General features: G+C 45.6%; 1 protein-coding gene across 1 annotated transcript; it reads left to right on the plus strand.

Annotated features, from left to right (window-relative positions):
* On the plus strand, positions 1 to 13,167 carry MTURN (maturin, neural progenitor differentiation regulator homolog). The gene is made up of 3 exons (XM_034067319.1): positions 1 to 197; positions 5,451 to 5,573; positions 10,197 to 13,167. Exons 1-3 carry the CDS (start codon positions 36 to 38, stop codon positions 10,305 to 10,307), a joined length of 396 nt encoding a protein of 131 aa, XP_033923210.1. The 5' UTR covers positions 1 to 35; the 3' UTR covers positions 10,308 to 13,167.
* The last annotated feature ends 5,434 nt before the right edge of the window (positions 13,168 to 18,601 follow it).

An 18,601-nucleotide genomic window follows, 5' to 3' on the forward strand; every position in this document is an offset into this window, starting at 1 on the left:
GGAGCGCGGCGCCGGGGCCGGGGCCGGGGCCGGGGATGGCTTTCGAGGCGCTGGCGGAGGCGGCGGAGCGCTGGTGCGCCCGCACACCCTTCCAGCTCATCGCCGCCGAGGAGACCGAGCGCCGCATGGACTTCTACGCCGAGCCCGGGGTCTCCTTCTACGTGCTCTGCCCGGAGGCCGCCTGCGGAGACAATTTCGTGAGTGCCCCATAAAGGGGACCGGAGAGGGGGGTAACGGGGGGGGACACACCGGTCACGCGTTGTGCGGGTATCCGTGCGTGTGCACCAACGGGCGGAGAGCCACGCACCGCTTTGGTTCGCTCCCCGCTCCCCTCCGTCCATGCGTGTCCCCGGAGGGATGCGGGGGCTCCCGTCGTGTGTGCCGCGGGTTACGGGGACGGGAGGGGGGATCCTCCCCACCGCGCACCACCGGCTGCAAAATGGAGTCCGCTGCAGGTGGGGGGCGGCCCCGCGGGCAGGGCCCCCCCTTCGCCATCCCCATCACCCCGGTCGGAGACGCTGCGGGCTCCGGGTGAGGGGAGTGGGTGCGAACATCCCCCATTGCTCCTGCGGGGGCTGCAGCTGCTGCTCCCCCGCAGCCCGATCCATCCATGCATCCATCCATCCATCCTCCCGGGGCCAGGGGCGGGCGGACTGGCAGGGCTGTCACGGCAAATGGAGAATGGGCAGGAATAAAATGGAGTCAGGATGACAGGAGGGCCGCGCTCCCCCCTCTTCCCGTCTCTCCTCCACACTGGGTCCGCCGCGGTTTGGGCACCGGGGCAGGTGCCGACCCAGCGCCGCTCCTCCTTCCTGCCCGTCGCTGAGTTGAGCGTCAAGTTCGTGCTGGAAAGGCACCGGTAAAACAAACCCGTGGCTTTGGGATGGGGTTTGTGATGTGTTCCCATCCCCCAGAGCCTCCCGGTGGCGAGCACAAGTGCAGGAAGAGTCACCGGCAAGCGGCAGCTCGCCGCGGGGTCTGTGACCTGCGAAGCTCCGGTTAACTGCGACCAAAGGACTTCATTTCGTTGTTTAAAGAGCAAGTAGCTCCTAGCACGGAGCGTTACCGTAGGAATGCTGTAGCTCCTTCCCTTCCCAACTTTCATCCCTCGATCTGCTTGACAAATGTTCATTGATTCCCTTTCCAACAGGTAAGTGCTGTATGGACCCATTCGACAGATGGGGTTATGGAAACAAAGAGCAGTGAAGTGACTCTCCAAGACCACAGATCCCAGCGAGCAGGACAGTTATTGTGTCGGGCAGATTGATGTGCTGAATTATGGAAGAAGTTGTCTGGAGTTTAGTTATGCTTCTGTCCAGGGATACATGAAACCTTCAGGCACAGTCCCGGACATGGCAGTGGAGCATCACTGAGTGTGGATTATCCTGGTCCACGGTGGGACTAGCACTGCACGCTCGTCTTCTCAGCACTGGCACTCATTGCCTCTTAGAGATGCCTGTGCCCAGGAAAGGCCATGCCTGCTGGAATCAGGCAGGGATACATATGAATCCCAATGCAGGACTAGGCTAAATCTGTGCTTGGATTCTAATGATATCAGAAGATGCAAAGAAAGCTCATTGTTTTTCTCAGACACGTATTGTTTCTTTATACACTGCTCAATAATAGAGTGAACTCTTTCAAAACAAAATCTAGTCAACTTAAATCTGAAGCAGTTTCAGATCCTATTCCCATGTTTCCATCACTTGGCAATTTCTATGGGTTTCCAACTGCATTTTCCCTTCTTTTGTTTTGGCAAATATTTTCATTCCAGGATTGCTGTGGGTAGGACTCAGAGTCACCAGGAGTAAAACTGAGCAGAAGGACCAGCTCCTGTCAAGTGCGAAACAGGAAACAGTGGAAAACCAGAAGCAGGGTTTTCTTCTGTATGTTTGTGTTTCCCAATATTACTTGAATCCCTTTTTGTGATAATACTTTAAAGACAGGCAGGTAGATGTAATCCTCAGTCCTTTTCCCATTGATGGTATCCCTTCAGTGCGATTAAGGACCACAAATGAGCTGATTCACCAGCATCCAGTTTGCTGCTCCTAGCGCAGTATGGGAATTAACTTCTGCTCCCAGCTTGGCTATTTGGGGGTTTTTTTGCAGCCATTTATTGCTTTGTTTGTTTTTTTTAATGTTCCAGAAGGTAAGATGCCTTTCTATGAGCTATTATAGGCTGAAGTTTAAGAGGACTTAATACAAGCCAGGGGACTGATTCCCATTTGTACTTGGGCCTTGTTGCATGGCTCCAGTAACACAATGGAATGGGAAAGTGAGTAACTATAAACAGAATTCACAGTGACACACTTTAGAGCCTTTTTGCACCCTGTGACTCTCATAAAGGAGCCTTACATTGAATAAGCATCTACTGCCCAATATTCTTGTTCTCTTTCTTTATGTCTTCATTTCATAACAATGTGACTTCAAAAGCTATGTAGGAGGTGCCTGAGAAGTCTATGATAACCCAGTTGTAAGTAGGAAACGATAAGCACGATGAACTGAAAAGAGAGGAGAAAAAACATAGGAAAGTTGCCATGGAGAATAACTCTGAATTTTGTATAAAATCAGAGATTCCAGATGACAGCAATCCTAGAATTTTAATTTCCTGAATTAAATGGGCTATGTTTTTAATATGCCAAGGATGCCGAAGACCCTTCTAGATGCCTGCTGGCATTTTCAGTAGCACCTGGACTCTAAAATGCCCTGAATCAGCGTTTTAGATAGCTGAACTATGTATAATTTAGCTGCTGAGGCTCATGGTGTTGTTAAGCAGTTAATTGGATTGTATAGCCATAATCAATAGGGGTGAGGGTTGCAGCGATGTAGACTGCAATTTGTTTTGTCACCGTGTTATTGCTGGTGTTCAAAGTAACCCATAAGGCAAATAAATATATGGTGTCACCTTGATGCAAGATTTCCATGTATTTTAGAACAGAGTCAGTGAGTTTGACTATTTCTGGCAAGTCAAATTATCCCCACAAAGAAATCCTGCTACGCTCAATAGGTGGGCTGGTTAGAAAGAGGTGGTCTAGCAAGCAGCTTTGTCATTCAGCAGCACTGAATCATCTGAAGGCATGAGGGAAAGCAAACCCCTCCAGATGTAAGCCCATGAATTGCTTCAGCTATGTGCTGTGTGTAGGTGCTGATCAACCATGATTTGTAGCAACAGGACATGGGATGATGGGATAAAACTGAAATGGGAAGTTCAGGTTAGGTATAAAGAAGGAGGTTTTTACTGTGAGGGTGCAGAGGCACTGGCACAGGGTGCCCAGGGAAGTGGTGAATGCACCATGGTCTGGTGTGAGGCATCCCTGCCCATGGCAAGGGGTTGGAACTGGATGATCTCAAGGTCCTTTCCAACACAAACCTTTCTGTGGCTGTATGATTGATTCTATGATTCATGCTATTCACAGGTTTTCTTGGGAAGAAGATGGAATTCCGGATTTCAGAATGAGGTGCATGCACTTAGGGCATGTGAGACAAAGTCCTAAATGCAGCTTGAGAGACTAAAAACATGATAGGACAACATGGAGCTAACTTTTCTTGGGGAAGAAATTAGCTGTTACTTATAAAAGGGCATGGCTTGATTTTCATTTGTGTGGAAGATGCTGTGTGTGGCTCTGCTAGTCAAAAGAAGCCATAATTTAAAGAAGAATTAGGATCTTAGCAGTCATAATCATTTTATACATACAAACAATTGCAACAGGTATAGCTGAGCTGCAGCATCCAGCTCTTAAGTTGGATGCAGAGATGAGAAGTAGCTAAATGGTTATTGCTGACACAAGCATTAAGAAATCATGGGCCAGAATGCCAAAATCTTGAGGCTGTTCTTAAAATGTTGTTATTTGAAAGTGTTCATTTGATATTTTAAAGAGGGTTTGTTTGAGTTCACTTTGTGGATTGTCTGCCTTTTTAGGCCATAGAAGTCTCAAAGAGCAGACTTTGTTTGTTTGTTTGCTTTAACAGAAGCTGAAATTTGGTTGTATATTTATAGGAGTATAAGGCCCATGACTCTAAGATGGCATGAAGTATCATGAGACTTGTGGTATGTGCCTTTGGGAGTTGGCAAGACTGTAAAGAACTTCTTTTTATTTCCAGACTGGTTAAGAGATGACTCTGCTTATATGGAAAGAGCAGAACCTACTCAATAAGGCAGGGCTCTATTCATAACAAAACATTTCACTATGTTTATGCTTGCAAAATGCAACAAGCAGCAAAGAAAATGTAGGTCAGGTGAGGTTCATAGCAAAGCAGTTGCAGTTTTTGTGTTAAAGATGCAGCTTAGGTGATGTTAAGTAGTGTTTTCCTTTTGAGAAGTGTAAAGCTGCATCCCAGGTATTCACTGCAGAACAGGAAGGTAACACATAAGCCTTATGTTAGGGATTGAAACATCTGTCATTCTGACTCTTCCCCTGAATGTTACTTAAGCTTTACAGAGACCCTGCTCATTCCTTGTTTAAGCATAATCTACTGTTTATAGGACCATAAAAAGCCACACATCACTTTTGGGAAAAGAGCTGCTGTGCAGAAATAGAGGTACGAGTCTCAAATGGGTTTTGCAGTATTGTGCTTTCCATGTGTAGCAGGCAGTCTAAGACAGTCCCATGCATGAAGCCTTCAAAAGGAAGGTCTTTAAAAGTATGCATTAGCTTGAGCTGCGTGCTGCCCTTCTGTGCAAGAAGCATTGTTGCCTGTGGCTCCCACCATGTCTCACCAGCTGTGTTTCAAACAACCTCATAGCAGGAGAATAAGCATCAATATTGGTAGAGGCTCTGCAGAGCCAGGCTGAGGAACCAGTATCTCCAAAGCAAGAGGAATATCCTACGTGAGTTTAAATGTGCTTGCCCAGGAAGAGAAGATTCAAATCTAGGAGAAATAAACTTCAAAACAGGGAGGGAGGCATGAGGTGTTGGATGTTGTGAGTGCCCGAATGGCTCTTCCTCAGCTTTGTGTGGAACCTGTGGGTATATTTTGCATGTTTTCTTCTGCATCATCAAGAGAATTACACATCAAGTTCCACCTCCAGGGTCACATCACAATTCCACTAATCCCAGGAAGACAAAGAGATGCTTTAGCTCTTCCAGAAGGCTTTATTGTAGAAGATGATGCAGAAGAGGAGAAAACCCAAAGTGACTTCCAGGTCTGAGTGGGGCTGATGTGAAACAAAAACACCTTTACTAATAAAATGCTTGTGCACAAGGTGTCTGTACCCTCAGTTGCTGGTGCTGTCATAAGACCTTTTCTCTTCTGGATCAATTTCCCTGCCTTCTGATGTATTCATGTTAATAAAATCAAGGTTCCTTCTCAGAAGCGCAGCTTCTGAAGCAGCCTGCAGGTCCTGTTCCCAGTGCAGGCTGTGCTGTGGCAGATGTTCACAACATATCACCATATAAAATCATGTGGAATTCCTGTTAATGCCTTTTCTTTCTTGTGTTGCTGTTGGCTTTCAGCACGTGTGGAGTGAAAGTGAGGACTGCTTACCTTTCCTGCAGCTCGCACAGGATTACATCTCTTCCTGTGGGAAAAAGACACTCCATGAAATACTGGAAAAAGTCTTCAAATCCTTCAGACCCGTAAGTGCCTCTTTTTTACTTCTAAATATTGATAGGTACCTTTGATGTTCAATAGTGTAGCACTAGATGGAACAAGTGGTTTTATTCTGCAGGGCTTACATCTCCAGTCAGCTGTCAGGGTGCAGGGCTGTTAGCACATAAGCTACTACGAGGCAATTGGAAGTTGTTTCTTGGAAGCCAAGTGCCCTTTTATTTCCACGTCTGTGTTTCCGAGGCTGAGATTCCCACATGGGGTGGGAGACCAACTGGTGTGGCAGCCGGTGGTGGTCACATCCTGCTGGTGCGGTGCTGACTCTGAGGAGCAGGATGCGAGTCAGCGCCATGGGACTTTGCAGCAGTTGTTTCCTGGCACTGGAATTGCTCAGTTCTGCAAGGATCTGAGTAGAAAGAGTAAACCCATGGGAAGTACAGTCCCTCCTCAGTAGTCTCTTTCATTTTAAGGTTTCTCCCAGGTGGTCCAGATTTTGCTGTTGGGATGGTTACCACTTGGCATTCACAAACACCAGTGTGGTCGCTGCTTGAGAGGAATTTAGAGCAGAAGCTGGGTTTTGTGGGGAGTGGGTTTGTAGTTGTCTGGTTTGCTGCTATTCAGCTTTCTGTGTCCTCGTTTAACACCAAGATTTGGGTCAAAGCCTGGGTTTTCTCAGGAGGTGAATTTGGCTGGCTGTTGTCCTTCATGCTTACACAGCCTCTCCTTTTGAGTGCCTGGGGCTGGTGCAAAGCAGGGTGGAAGTCTGTTGCCAGAACCATGCTCCCATGATGTCCATAGGAAGGCTGACTGATGGACATATTTATACTCCCAAGTATTCAGAGCAAAAGGGAGGGCCTGGAGCTCTGATATGAAAACACTGGCCCTCCCTGTGTTAATCCCTTGCGTTGCCTTGCCACGGACCACCGCAGCTGGTTGACATAAAAGAGCATCGTTTTAAAGAATCCTTTGAGAGACTGGAAATAAATGGAACAGATGCACACTTTTCTTAGAAGGGACTGGAAATCTGATCTGTCAGGACAGCTGCTTGTAATTGTGAAAACATACAAAAGTATAAATATGTTTCCCAGAACAGTATTCGGCTCTTGGATCTTCAGAGCTGTTTTCTCCTGCTCAGAAAAGCTGTGTCTTTGAGGAGAAACTTCCATTGGTTTAACTAAAGAGGACATCAAAAAGACTTAATTAAATCAGTGCAGATCACTTATTTCATTTAAACCACGTTTATTTTGGCGTAGCTCAAGTTCCTGAGATATTTGCTTCAGTCAAACCAAGTAAAGTTACTCCTCAGAATAAAAAGGTTCAAAGGAAGGGGAACCAATATGCTCCTATAGCCTGGGTCCCTCCTTAATCCATCACATTTCACCCCATCGTTCCCACCACCAAGCGCATAGATTTTAGTCGAGCTGTACTGTGTCTTTTCCAAAGACACCTGGTCTTGATGTAAAGTCTTCAGGTGACTTTAAAGGATACAACACCCCTGGACACATTTTCTTCTCATCATTAGTTATGCTTCTGTGAAAAACTCCTTCATTTAGAAGCTGCATCTTTCCGGTTTTGCTTCCTGGCTGTTCCATTTCATTATGCTTTTGTCTGTTCAAAAACTGCATCCTCGAGTGTCAGAGTCCTCTTTCAGTCTGTAGCCAAGTGCTTCTCTTTTTCTTGGATACAGCACAAAGATGAAGTTTCTCAGGTTCTCCATTGACTCAGTAGGGAGAGATTTGCATCAGCATAACAGAGCCAGGTCGTTTGAGGTATGGGTGTGTGCAGACAAATCTAAGGAATGTAGTGACATTTTTAAAGTGAAGGATGTTACAATAGAGGTATAAAACCAATTATTTGGCTATAACAAACCCACTTTTCTTCAGTGTTGGAAAATTATTTCCTTAGTGTTACTTTGTGTTGTCTCCCATCCTTTCTCTGCTGGGCTAATGAAACCACCTTATTGTCAGCATGGAGGTAAAAGAGCAATAGAAGGGCAGTTCTCCTCCACTGCCACAACCAAGTCTGCTGTCAGAGACCAGTCTGGCAAATTGCAAGTTGAAAAATGATAGTTTAGGTAAAACTGAAGGTGAGAGTCATCTCTTCTGGGGCTACAGTGTGGGAAAGGATTGGCTGCTCATGCTGCTGGCCCCAGTGTTTTGGAGGTGAGATTAAGGATGCCCAGCAATTGGCATCCCTCTCAGTGAGAGACAGAGATTTCCCTCTGCTCCCTGCTGTTTCCTGTGTGCAGGAGGCAGAGGGTGGTCTGGGGGCTGCTTCTCAGCCCTCACTGCTCTCAAGCATCTCTCCCTTATGCTTTATGGGCATAAACACGGTGCCAGGGCAGGATATTTATTTGGACAATGCCTTTAAAAAGTGTTGGTTAACCTGCAGCAGCTAAACAGTGCTTCTAAATCCTGCTGTAGGCAAGATCAAGCTGTTTCTTTACTGAAAGTGTGTGTGGGGGCATGTTGTCTCTACCCATTACTGCCTTCCTGGGTTGATTTCCACAAAACTCTGGCATATAACTTATCTACTTAGGGAGCATCCAAAAGTACCAGACACCACACAGGTACATGCATGTGTTACCAATAGCAGTAGGCTCAAATATCACTATTTGCCTCAGAGCATCCCAGCTTCTCTGACCTCTTGTCTCTCTGGTGCCAGAGGTGGCCATGCTGGTGCTTGTAAGCACATCTGCCTCGTGACTAAGCCCTTCACATCAGGATGCAACAGAACCACGCTATATTTAGTGTAGCATCATGTAGACTGTTAAAGTCACTCCTGTACTGGGTTTAATTTTCAGCATGCTTGTGCATCAGCTTTTGGTGGGAGGCAGTGTCACTGCCTTCACGACTTAAAACCTCCTGGGTTATCTGTAAAGTCAGGGTACTTTGAAAGAGTTAAGAAAGAAAGACAAATCAGAAATGACAAATGCCTGAGGGGCATCACACCAACTGGCAGAGTTCACAGAGAACCAAAACAGGAGTTGCAGTAGCAAATTGCAAGGGCATTGAACTCACCTTCAGTCTCAAAAGCCTATGTCTGAACTGGGGAATCTGCAGTGTAAAAGCCATTTATGCCATATTCACTGAATTCATAGAGTCATAGAATCATAGAATAGTTAGGGTTGGAAAGGACCCTAAGATCATCCAGTTCCAACTCCCTGCCATGAGCAGGGACATCTCACACTAAACATGCATTTTCTTTATGTTTCTTGTGTATTTTGTGGTTTCTGTACTAATTTTTGCATGGGAAAGGCTTATGGTATCCCATAAAATGAAGACCCTTTGGCTCGTTTCCCTGGAAATCAAGGAGGAATTATAACCAGGGCTGGGCAAAACCAAATGTGATCAGATCTCTTTCTGCCAGGTGATAAAACCAGAGCAATCCAACACTCACTTTTTATTAGAATACACTGAGTCAGTTTAGCAAAACTAATACTGGGGGATAAGGAAGCCTAGAGGCCTTGCTTTTGCCTTTTGAAAATGGAGGAGTTTAATTTTAGCTTCAACATGAAGCAAAACCCCCGCATGCTAAAAGTGAACCAAGTAGTTTCACATTCAGTTAAGCATTTGATTCGAAGAATATGCATGCATAGGAGTATTTACTCTTTGTTCTGCTCGGAAAACAAGAATGGTTTTAGCTCGGGGTCTCTCCATGAGTATTTTTAAACTGGGAAGGAGCGGGTTTAGTCAGCAAATTCTCCTTCCATTTCCCTGCCAAAGAAACCCTGCAACTAAAACAGCCTGGTTTTCTCACAGTGACAGTGAAGAATACATGCTTTTTGCTTTGTGGCTATTAGTAGCTGCTAGTGTAGGATTCTAATATGAGATTTACACAACAGGTGCATTATTTTGACTGTTACTTGGTTTATCTGTCTTTCTGACTTCTTTTGGCTTGGCAACCCTTTAGAGGAGGGGGAGAAGTTCACATATCAATATTTGCTCTTTTTCCTATGGCAAACAAGTGCCATTGCAGTGATCAGATCCATCAGGTGGAGGCATCCAGACATTACCTGAGGAAGATAGGCTGGCAGCTCTTCACAAGCCCCAATCTAATTTGCAGAAATCTGAAGGGACTGAGACAAATTTGAGTTCAATTCATAGTGTTTTTCATGGCAAGGGTTTCACCCAACATGCTGGGCTTTGTGTGATGGAGGGGAGGGTTTAAAGAGATGCACTTAACATGATGGGATCTTGGATTTTAGAGACTCTGCCTATGCCATGCTAGCACGTTCTGCATGAGGATGCTTTCTTCTTTGACTTTCATATGGTTTCCAAGCACAATCTTAAACCAAGACAATTACTGCTACAGTATTACCATGGTTCTCTCTGAAGTGAAACCACTGCCAAGTCTAAACACTCAACAACTGGTGATATGACCTCAGGGAAGAAGGCAAAGCTTTTCGCAAGTGCTTTGCTTTAGTTTTATTTATCTTCCAGTCTCTGAGCACTAACTTTGGTGTGAGGATGCATTTTCCAATCTTTCTATACCACAGGAGGGAAAGGAAGATGTGAGTCACAATTGTTATGCAATAAGAAAGTTGTGGGGTTTGAGGCTTTCAAGTGGCACCTAGGTGTTGTATGAAGATTTCTAGTGAGGCTGCATGAGTGTGTAATTCACTGTTACACAGTATTTTCTCTTCTTTGTAGTTACTTGGTCTTCCAGATGTTGATGATGATGCATTTGAAGAATACAACGCAGATGTGGAAGAAGAGGAACCAGAAGCCGATCACCAACAGATGGGTGTCAGTCAGCAGTGATTTCCTAAGAAGCTAAAAGAATTCAGAAGCCTTTGGTACCAGGTGGGGTCAGGTGGTCCCACGTTAGCGTGTTCGAACTAGCACATCACATGGGGATATCTGGCTCCCAGGATAAAGGTTTTACAAAATGGTTTAAAAGAATTTAATAATAATAATAACAATAATCTGTGATGAGCTTTGCTAAGAAGTGACCTGAATTTTGCTCCTGCTTCAGTGGGTTTTCTATGGAGTTGTCTTGGTAGCATCCTGCCGTTATCAGCCTAGAAGTAGTTTTGTCGCTGACTTGTCTCTTCGATTTGTGTCCGAGAGTAGCATTCACTGACATGAATGTAGAGTACTGAGGATGGGGGAAGCGTGCGGTGAGAGGGCTGAGTCCTCACCAGTGACCTTTCCGAGGCAGCAGTGCAGCGAGCAAACACCACCTGCGCTTTTGTTTTTAGCTAAACAGGGTTTTTGACAAAGCACCAAACTTGGAGAGATTTCTCCTAAAAACTGCTAGTTTAATAGTGGTTGGCACTGCAGAAGTGCACATGAAGGCTTAACAAAAACAACAGGAAGCAGGAAACCCAGGGGAGTATTGGTGTCAGACATAGGGATGTTGGTTTACTGACACCTGAGTTTGCAAGTGCTGAATTACTGACTGGGAATAAGTATCAGCAGTTGTAACCATCCCTGGTCCTCCAACACCTTATGATCCAAAGCCAAATGCTGCTTTCATACAAATCAATCTAAAACAGCCATCGCCTATCCCACCTCTGCATGACAACCAACTTCAAGCTTTGCGCTTTTTTAATACACTGCTAAATTATATCTCCAACCTCGTGGCGTCATGAACTGAAGTGCAACTTAACTTTGAAGCCATAAGGGTATAAACCAGCACCTGGCTCTTAAAATGCCAGACCTGTTCTTCTCCCTGGGCCTTTGAGCTGGTCCAGGCATTTACATCTCATTGGAGGGGAGCTAAAATACTGCTACTACCTTGGCTGATACGAAAACTAGTGAGGTTTTATTTAGCTGGGAACTTTTTCCCCAGAGGGGTTTGGTGGGGTCTTGGTCTACAGGGGAAGACCCCTTGTATTTTGTACCTACTTTGCATAGATTTTAGTGACTTGGATGAGTACCAGACTGTGAAGATGCAGGGTCTCTTTATTTACTTGCCTTTTGTACTGTGCATATGAGAAGTGGAGGAGATCCTGTTGTAATACAGACGTTTTCCATAATTGAGCAAAATGTTTCTAAATTTACTCCTTTTTCTGATTTTTAAAAACAAATGAAGGTCACATGCTTCTAAAAGCCCTTTTATACAGTATTAGCTTTATAAAGCAACATGTGAGCAAAGAGAAAATGCTTGGACAACTTCTAGAAACAGCTTGGACCATTCTGAAAACCCTATTGTTGGCAATGTCTCCTTTGCAGTAGGTTTGTTGAAGACTTTTCTTTGTAAGATTACTGAAGAGAGCAAGTTTTCTTAGTGGTTTACATTTCTAATGATGGCTTAAGAGATGCACAGCACTTGAGTCTTTTAAACTGGGGCAAAGACCTTCCGTAACCTGGGTGGTATGGAAGTGTGCACAGAAGTGTCTGCAACGCTGTAAAAGTCAGAGTTTAAGACTATCAAAAAGAAGTGGAAGAGAAACAGAGCTTAGAGCAACTTTGTACATTCTTTTGGCATGCAGGCATAAACATGGTAGTCACAGCACATTTTCTATGGACTAGTGACATGAGAACTATGGCAGTTCATTGTATAACACTGTACAGCAGCAATAGGCTTTTTGCTTACTAAAATAAAGTGTAAGAAAGACCAGTGGTTTCCATCCATGCTTTAAGTCCCTAAGTTTCTCTTTCCTCCCCAGCTAAACCAGATGCCATAATCTTAAACAGAGCCTTGCTTCGGGAGAACCTTTCTGTTCACAGCATCCAATCCTTTGGTTGTGGCTCATTCAAGTAGGGGCTGACTTTACTCTGCTGTAATGTAATGCAAGACATAGTTTACAGTAGTGCAAGCTGGAGGCAAAGTCCTGCTGTTCAGGTTTGCTGGCCACTTGCACCCGTTGCATGCACACACACCAGCCCCAGGCATGGTCTGGTTGGGAAATAACCCCATGTATTCTTATGGACAGGCAGTTTTCCAGCTGGATCTGTCCCACCTGGTTCAGCGAGTGGCTTCACAGATGAGTGCTGGCACAACAGAGGGGAGGGGACAGGGGTGGACATGAATGGGAGCTGAGGGAGGACCTGCAGCTGCAGACGCCTTGCATGGGGTGAGGGACACATGGCAGAGGTGCAGATGCAACCTGAACCAGCTGAGGATTGACTTCAGATGGCTCAGTGGAGAACTGGGCTCTGGGTGGCAGCAGGATAGGCAGGAAGTCCTGCAATGAGGACAGACAAAGATCCACTGCTTGTAATTGCATAAAGGATGTTGAAATATTTACTGCACTCTGCTACCTTTCTGTGCGTATCAGTTGGATTGTTCATGAGGAGCTGAGAGTTAATATGGTTGCAAAAACACACTACTGTGATTTATGTAGATATATTATTTTCTGTATTCACTAACTCACCCTTTTGTTGGAATGCCGTATGTCATGTGGGTGACTTCCACACCAGACTGCAAGTGCTGGACAGCTGGGGGCCCTTCAGCAGCCCTCACCCCTGCAAAATGCCCACCAAAGCCAGCGGGACTGTGTTCAAATGGGACCTGTGGGGTCAGGTGCGCCAGGGGATGCATGAGGTTGGTGCTGCAGAAAGCTGAGCCTTCTTGTCCCTCTCACTTTGCTGGGAACTGAATGTATTGAGCCCTGCTGCTGAACCAAAGCATGACCAGGCAGCACTGAGAATAAAGAATTTTCTACATAGAAAATTGGATTTTCATGTGTATTAAAGGTGAATGAGCATTAATATAGAATGTAGTTTATCAAAAGATATGGATTGCTTACTTTGACTTAAATACATTCCTGCATTGCCTGTTACTTGTTCCGGACTTGCCAAATAATACAAGAGATGCAGAAGAGGTTTAGTTCTATTACAAAGTATTTGTATGCTATTTTTCCCTCACTCCCACCACGTACTAAGGTTAGTAGCTATTCAGTAGTTAACCAGGCACAGCGTGACCCCACAGTTGAGGCTGCCAGACAGACTGGGGTTTGAGAACACATGCACAAATGCAAGCCTGGGGGCTTGGTGAGAAGATTGGGGTTCAGAGCTCTGCCATTGACTTATCCTGAGCTTCAGGTGGATGTCAGTGGCAGGGAATTCAAGGCAGTCCTCCAAATATGCATCCAGACCTTCATGGAATTCAGTGGGAGCAGAGTAACTCCTTTGGAAGTGCCACTTTAAGCCTTTTGTAAAAGGGGCCACTAGTGTTATTTGCCCACCCGTGAATAAAGCACCTTTAGATCTGTGGGTGAAAAGAGGTGCATATAATCATGGCCTGTCCTCAAAGCAAACCATCAGTGAAAGGACACAGAAGAATCTCCATTTCCCCTCAATTCTCTTTCGTAGGCATTTCCTGCTCTAGCTAAATATAGATATACTAGGGCAACTGGTACCTTGGAATATGAGTTGCATGACTGCAGTGAGCAGAGTGCTGCTTGGGCAATGAGAAATACAAGGGATGCCAGAGGAAAGAACAGATGTCAGAAATGCAACAACTGGTTTGGGTAGCAGGGACAAGAAGGGGGAAGGCCCCTTCCAGAGAGATGGGATTTCTGAGACAGCCCAAACCATCCTGCCTTACAATACATGTGTATCTGCTTATTGAACTTCTGCTCACATCCACTTACAATACAAGTAACTGCTTATTGAACTTCAGCAGTGTATGAAAAACCTCTGGACTTTACTGAGGCCCTGAGCTTGGTCGTGTTTTCCCTTTAGTGTCCTGCCTGATGAATGTGTTATTGAGATGGTTGGGAGGAAGGGATGGAGAAAAGGCAAACTAAAAGGCCTTCCCCAACGTTATTTATGATACAGTGTGATTAGGCAGGAGCAGCAGTCAGGGTGCAGGAAGCTGCTTCATTAGGTGCACAGCAGCATCTTGTAAAGGACTTGCTCATGAGAGAAAACCTTGTCAGCCTGTTTCCTTGCAGGAACCCTGTGAATAGCACACCCCTGAGCATGGGGACCTGCACCCCTCTGGACTTCAGCTCCACCTCCTGCCCTGCTCTGGGCTGTTTTCCAGGCGGTTCCCATAGTGCTGTGCTTTTGAACGTTGCATGTTTGTCAGAATGCCACTGTCAAAAGGAACAGGCAGAGTTTTCCTGCAGCAGTGACCTGCACACTAGCTGCTAGGAATTAGTTAGTGCTGACTATGGGAAAGCTCACTGGTTTCATGTAAAATACACTGAAATTCCCTTTCTGTACCGACATTCTACTGCTCATGTAGGCAACACTGCATGTAAAGGATGTCTGCTTTGGGGGTGGTGATGGAAAATCCAGCTCTGGTTTTCAGTCAGTGCATATTATCTTTGTTGTCAAGTTTTCCTTTACTAACGCAGGGACTAGTCAGACCTCAACGTATTGAGCAGAAAAGATGTTGTGCCATGCTGTGCAGAGGCTGGTTTTGATGTGCTTCCACCATTTCTCCTGGCTGGAAGATTGACCTGTCTTTGGGACTACAAAGCTGTAAAACACCAAAAGATGTTGTCCTTTTGTTCAATGCTTTAAAAGGTGTAATCCTTCAGTGGAGCCCTACCTTTCCTCTGATCTTCCTTCCTCTCCTACTACCGAGGCATCAAATCCAGTGGTGTTGTTACACCATGAACTTGCCATTAAAGAGCTTACCAAACTCTGATGATTGATGGAGTCTTTTCTTTTTGAGCAAGATCAACCAAAGTGGGATTAAAGAGTAAGTACAATATGTGTGGCAAAGGGAATGAGAAGATTGCATTTCCTGGATACTTGATGCATGGTGTTCGCAAGTGCAAGGAGGAGAAAACTATTTCATCTGAGCTTTGGGTATTGCAGAGTAAATGCTGCTTTGCAGGACAGGACCCAGAACTGCTGGGTGATTTGGTTTGGTGCAGTCTGAGGCCGTGGACTTGCTGTCAGAAGATGGGAACTGGTGGTAATATTTGTAGGTGAGCTGGTATTTCAGCCCTGCCAGGTCCCATTCTGTGTTTGCACAGATTAGGGAGACATCTCTTCTAATGAAGAGGCATGTAATGATGCTGAAATGAAAATTGGTGGTTCTGTTCAATTCATTTGTCTCTTTTCTTTAAACACAACACTTTTAATTGCTGCTTTGACATGTTCTCACCCTGATTTAGTTGAAGGAACACTGTCAGTCATTGCCTTTTGTCACGAGCCTCTGTGGATTGAAGGATATCTTCCAGCCCATGGAAGAGCAAGTGCTTTAACTTACTGCTTGCCTTGTATTTTTGGCACTTCCCAGGGCACAAGTGTTGAGTAGGAGCACGCCAATTACATGCCCTGTGGTGTGTCCAGAACCCTCAGCACTGTCTATAAAGCTATTCCTGCAGCTGGTGGAGTGCCTGCCAAGGCTGACTTCCTTGTGTTGGTGCACAGTCCTGGCAACACAAGCCCCACAACCTCTTAAGGTTGTGGGGATGGAGGGACTGAATGGTCCAACAGGGCTTTGCATATGGTGGAAACCACTGTGACAATTAGGCTCTGGTTACAGATACAGCCACTCTCTGTGGAAGAAGTGATGGTCCCAGCACATGTTCAGCTACCTGGAGCCCACTGACTGCTCAGGTCTGCTGGATTAACTATTTCCTGCAGAAGGTCAAGTGAAATTAAGCAGTTTAGAGAGCAGCGTTCTGCTGTTCCACACCTCAGCCCAGGGATAAGCTGCCCTGCTGCAGTGCTCAGTTCCTACAGGTGGTAGCTGCAGCTGGGGCACTTTGCCTTGCACATAGTTCTTGCCCCAGTCCAAGTCTGTCCACACTCAGCTCCCAGGCTTATGTTGCGCCTTCCCCAGGTGAAGCAATGGGGATATTCCAGAGCTATGGTATGTCTTTGTGTCAAGGAGAACAGATCCATTCGAGGTGTGCAGTCTGTGATACCTCTGTAGGCTTCCACCACAGCTGTCCTCAAGCAGAGCCAGCTGGGAAATGCAGAGCTCACCCCTTTTCAGCAGCTCCATGTGCTGTTTTAAGGAGCACATCAGATTTTACTCATTTTTCTTCTGCAAGACTCCATATTCCTTCTTCTCTGACAGGGCTCTCGCTTCCACCACTTGTTTAGTGAGTGCTGAAATGCCATAAGAAAACCACATTTAACTGTTTCCAGTGCCTAGGTGTATGCATCCATGCTCTAGTTCTGACATCAAGGCAAGCACAGCATCCGTGCTGTGAGCACAGACTGAGGGGCACGAAGAGCAGTGAGGTGCAGGGCTAATTGCAGCCAGCAGTTGGCACGGACCTGGTTAATCAGGACTGCGGTACCCAAAGGGCTTCCCCGTCATTCCCACTGCCCCCAGCATTCAAACCAGCAGCACCAGCACCGGTTTGTGGCTGGTGCGGGGGGATGTGACCACCAGGTGCCACTCTCGCTCCACGGGGAATACGGGGAGGCTGCAGGGACGGTCAGAGACTGCAGGAAAAGCGGAGACGTTTTGTCCATCCCTGGATATTCCCATAGGGGGACACTGGGAAGCTCCCGACGCTGGAAACCCGTGGGTACCACTCTAAGGTTCAGCTTTGCCGGCAGTGTTTCTGCATAGGAAGGGAGTTGTGGATGAAAAGCTGCTGCTTGAGAAGGCTGTGGCCTCTTTCACCATCTCCTCCTTCTGCTGTCCATGGGAAAAGTTGGTGCTGCCTCCAGCCCATGTGCCCTCTGGGACCTTATGGTGTTATTTAGCATGGCACAGTGTGGAGTTGCTTTCAGGGCAATAGTTACCCCTTCTGTTTGCCTATGGAATTCAAAGCCTGAGGTTTCTGCAGTGCAGCCTCTCTGGTTTTGCTTATTTTCTGGGCCCAGTTTTCCGTGTCCTAGGGAATAGGGACCTGGCATTTCCTTGTGAATGAAATAATAGTCACGGAATGGTTTGGGCTGAAGGGACCTTAAAATCATCTGGTTCCAACCGAGGCTTTCCTACCTGCTTGCCACCGTGAGAGCTGCCCTGGAGGCTGACTGCTGATCCCGGTGGCTCTAGGAGGTGGCTGGTGATGTTCTGTGGCTGCTTTCATTTTCAGTCAGGAGGGGCTGGAAGGCACAGGCTGTGCTTCCACTCATGGGTTCCTGGTCTTGGTGATCTGGGCTGACGTTTGTGTGCAGCCGTGTTAGAGAACCAAAGGGCTCCCAGACCTCTTAGCACTGTATGGGCACTGTGTCTGCTTCTCATGTGGCCTTAATCACATCAGTAAGCTCAGCTTTGCCTCTGCTGCTTGCCTTGCTCTCCCTTTCTGCAGCCCTCCACTGTGTCCTGAGCTTTAATGACTCATTGGACTTGGGTTTTGATGTAGCCTGTACCATCCCACTTGACTTCTCTAATCAGATCTCTTTTCATTTGAGTTCTCCATAGACTAAACAGTTTCTGCTTCAGTTGAAGCCCCTCCATGTCTGCTGGTTTATTCTTTATGCTTTTTACCTTTTCTTTTCCTAAATCATGAATAAAGATGTTAAATACAAGGTCACAGGGGCTGCTGATTTCCAAACCCTGGAGGTAGCAATATTTCAAGACCAATTTCTTTATGTGATCATGTTTCACTTACTGTGTTTTCTCAGAAAGATCATTTGTCATGGAACAGCAGCTTCCTGTAACCCTCTTAATTATTTTATCTACAACTAGGACTAGGACCAGTACTAGATAAATGATTTCAATATTTTATTAAAATAAAATCAATTATTGCACTAATTAAATATAATTTAATATAATAAATTATTAAATTAACTAGGAAATTAAACTTAGCTATTAATTATTAAAATTAATCATTAAAGAAATGATTAATTATTAACCCTTAATTATTTTATCTAGGACTAGGATGTTATCTCAGACTTTTACTCAGCCAATTTCATCCATTCCTGGAAGAGCACAAAAAGATGACAGAAACGCTGCTATGAGGACAACTTCATACTTTTTTGGTAGACCAGAGGATGCATCTCTTCTCCTGAACTTGCAGTTTCCAGCAATTCCTCCTGAGCCATTCAAAGTGAAACATTATTCACAACCTCATTGCTCCACACTGAACAGTTTTCCACAGAGCATCTTTAACGGATCAATAGATTCTGGCATTTATCCACATTCACTAGAGATGATGCATTTCCTTGAGTACAACAGTGAATTTCTTGTAAGAGAATGGTGTTTCCTTACCAGGTTCCTTTGGTCAGTTTTA

This window comes from Melopsittacus undulatus, chromosome 1 (genome assembly GCF_012275295.1).
Source record: "Melopsittacus undulatus isolate bMelUnd1 chromosome 1, bMelUnd1.mat.Z, whole genome shotgun sequence".
Classification (NCBI taxonomy): domain Eukaryota; kingdom Metazoa; phylum Chordata; class Aves; order Psittaciformes; family Psittaculidae; genus Melopsittacus; species Melopsittacus undulatus.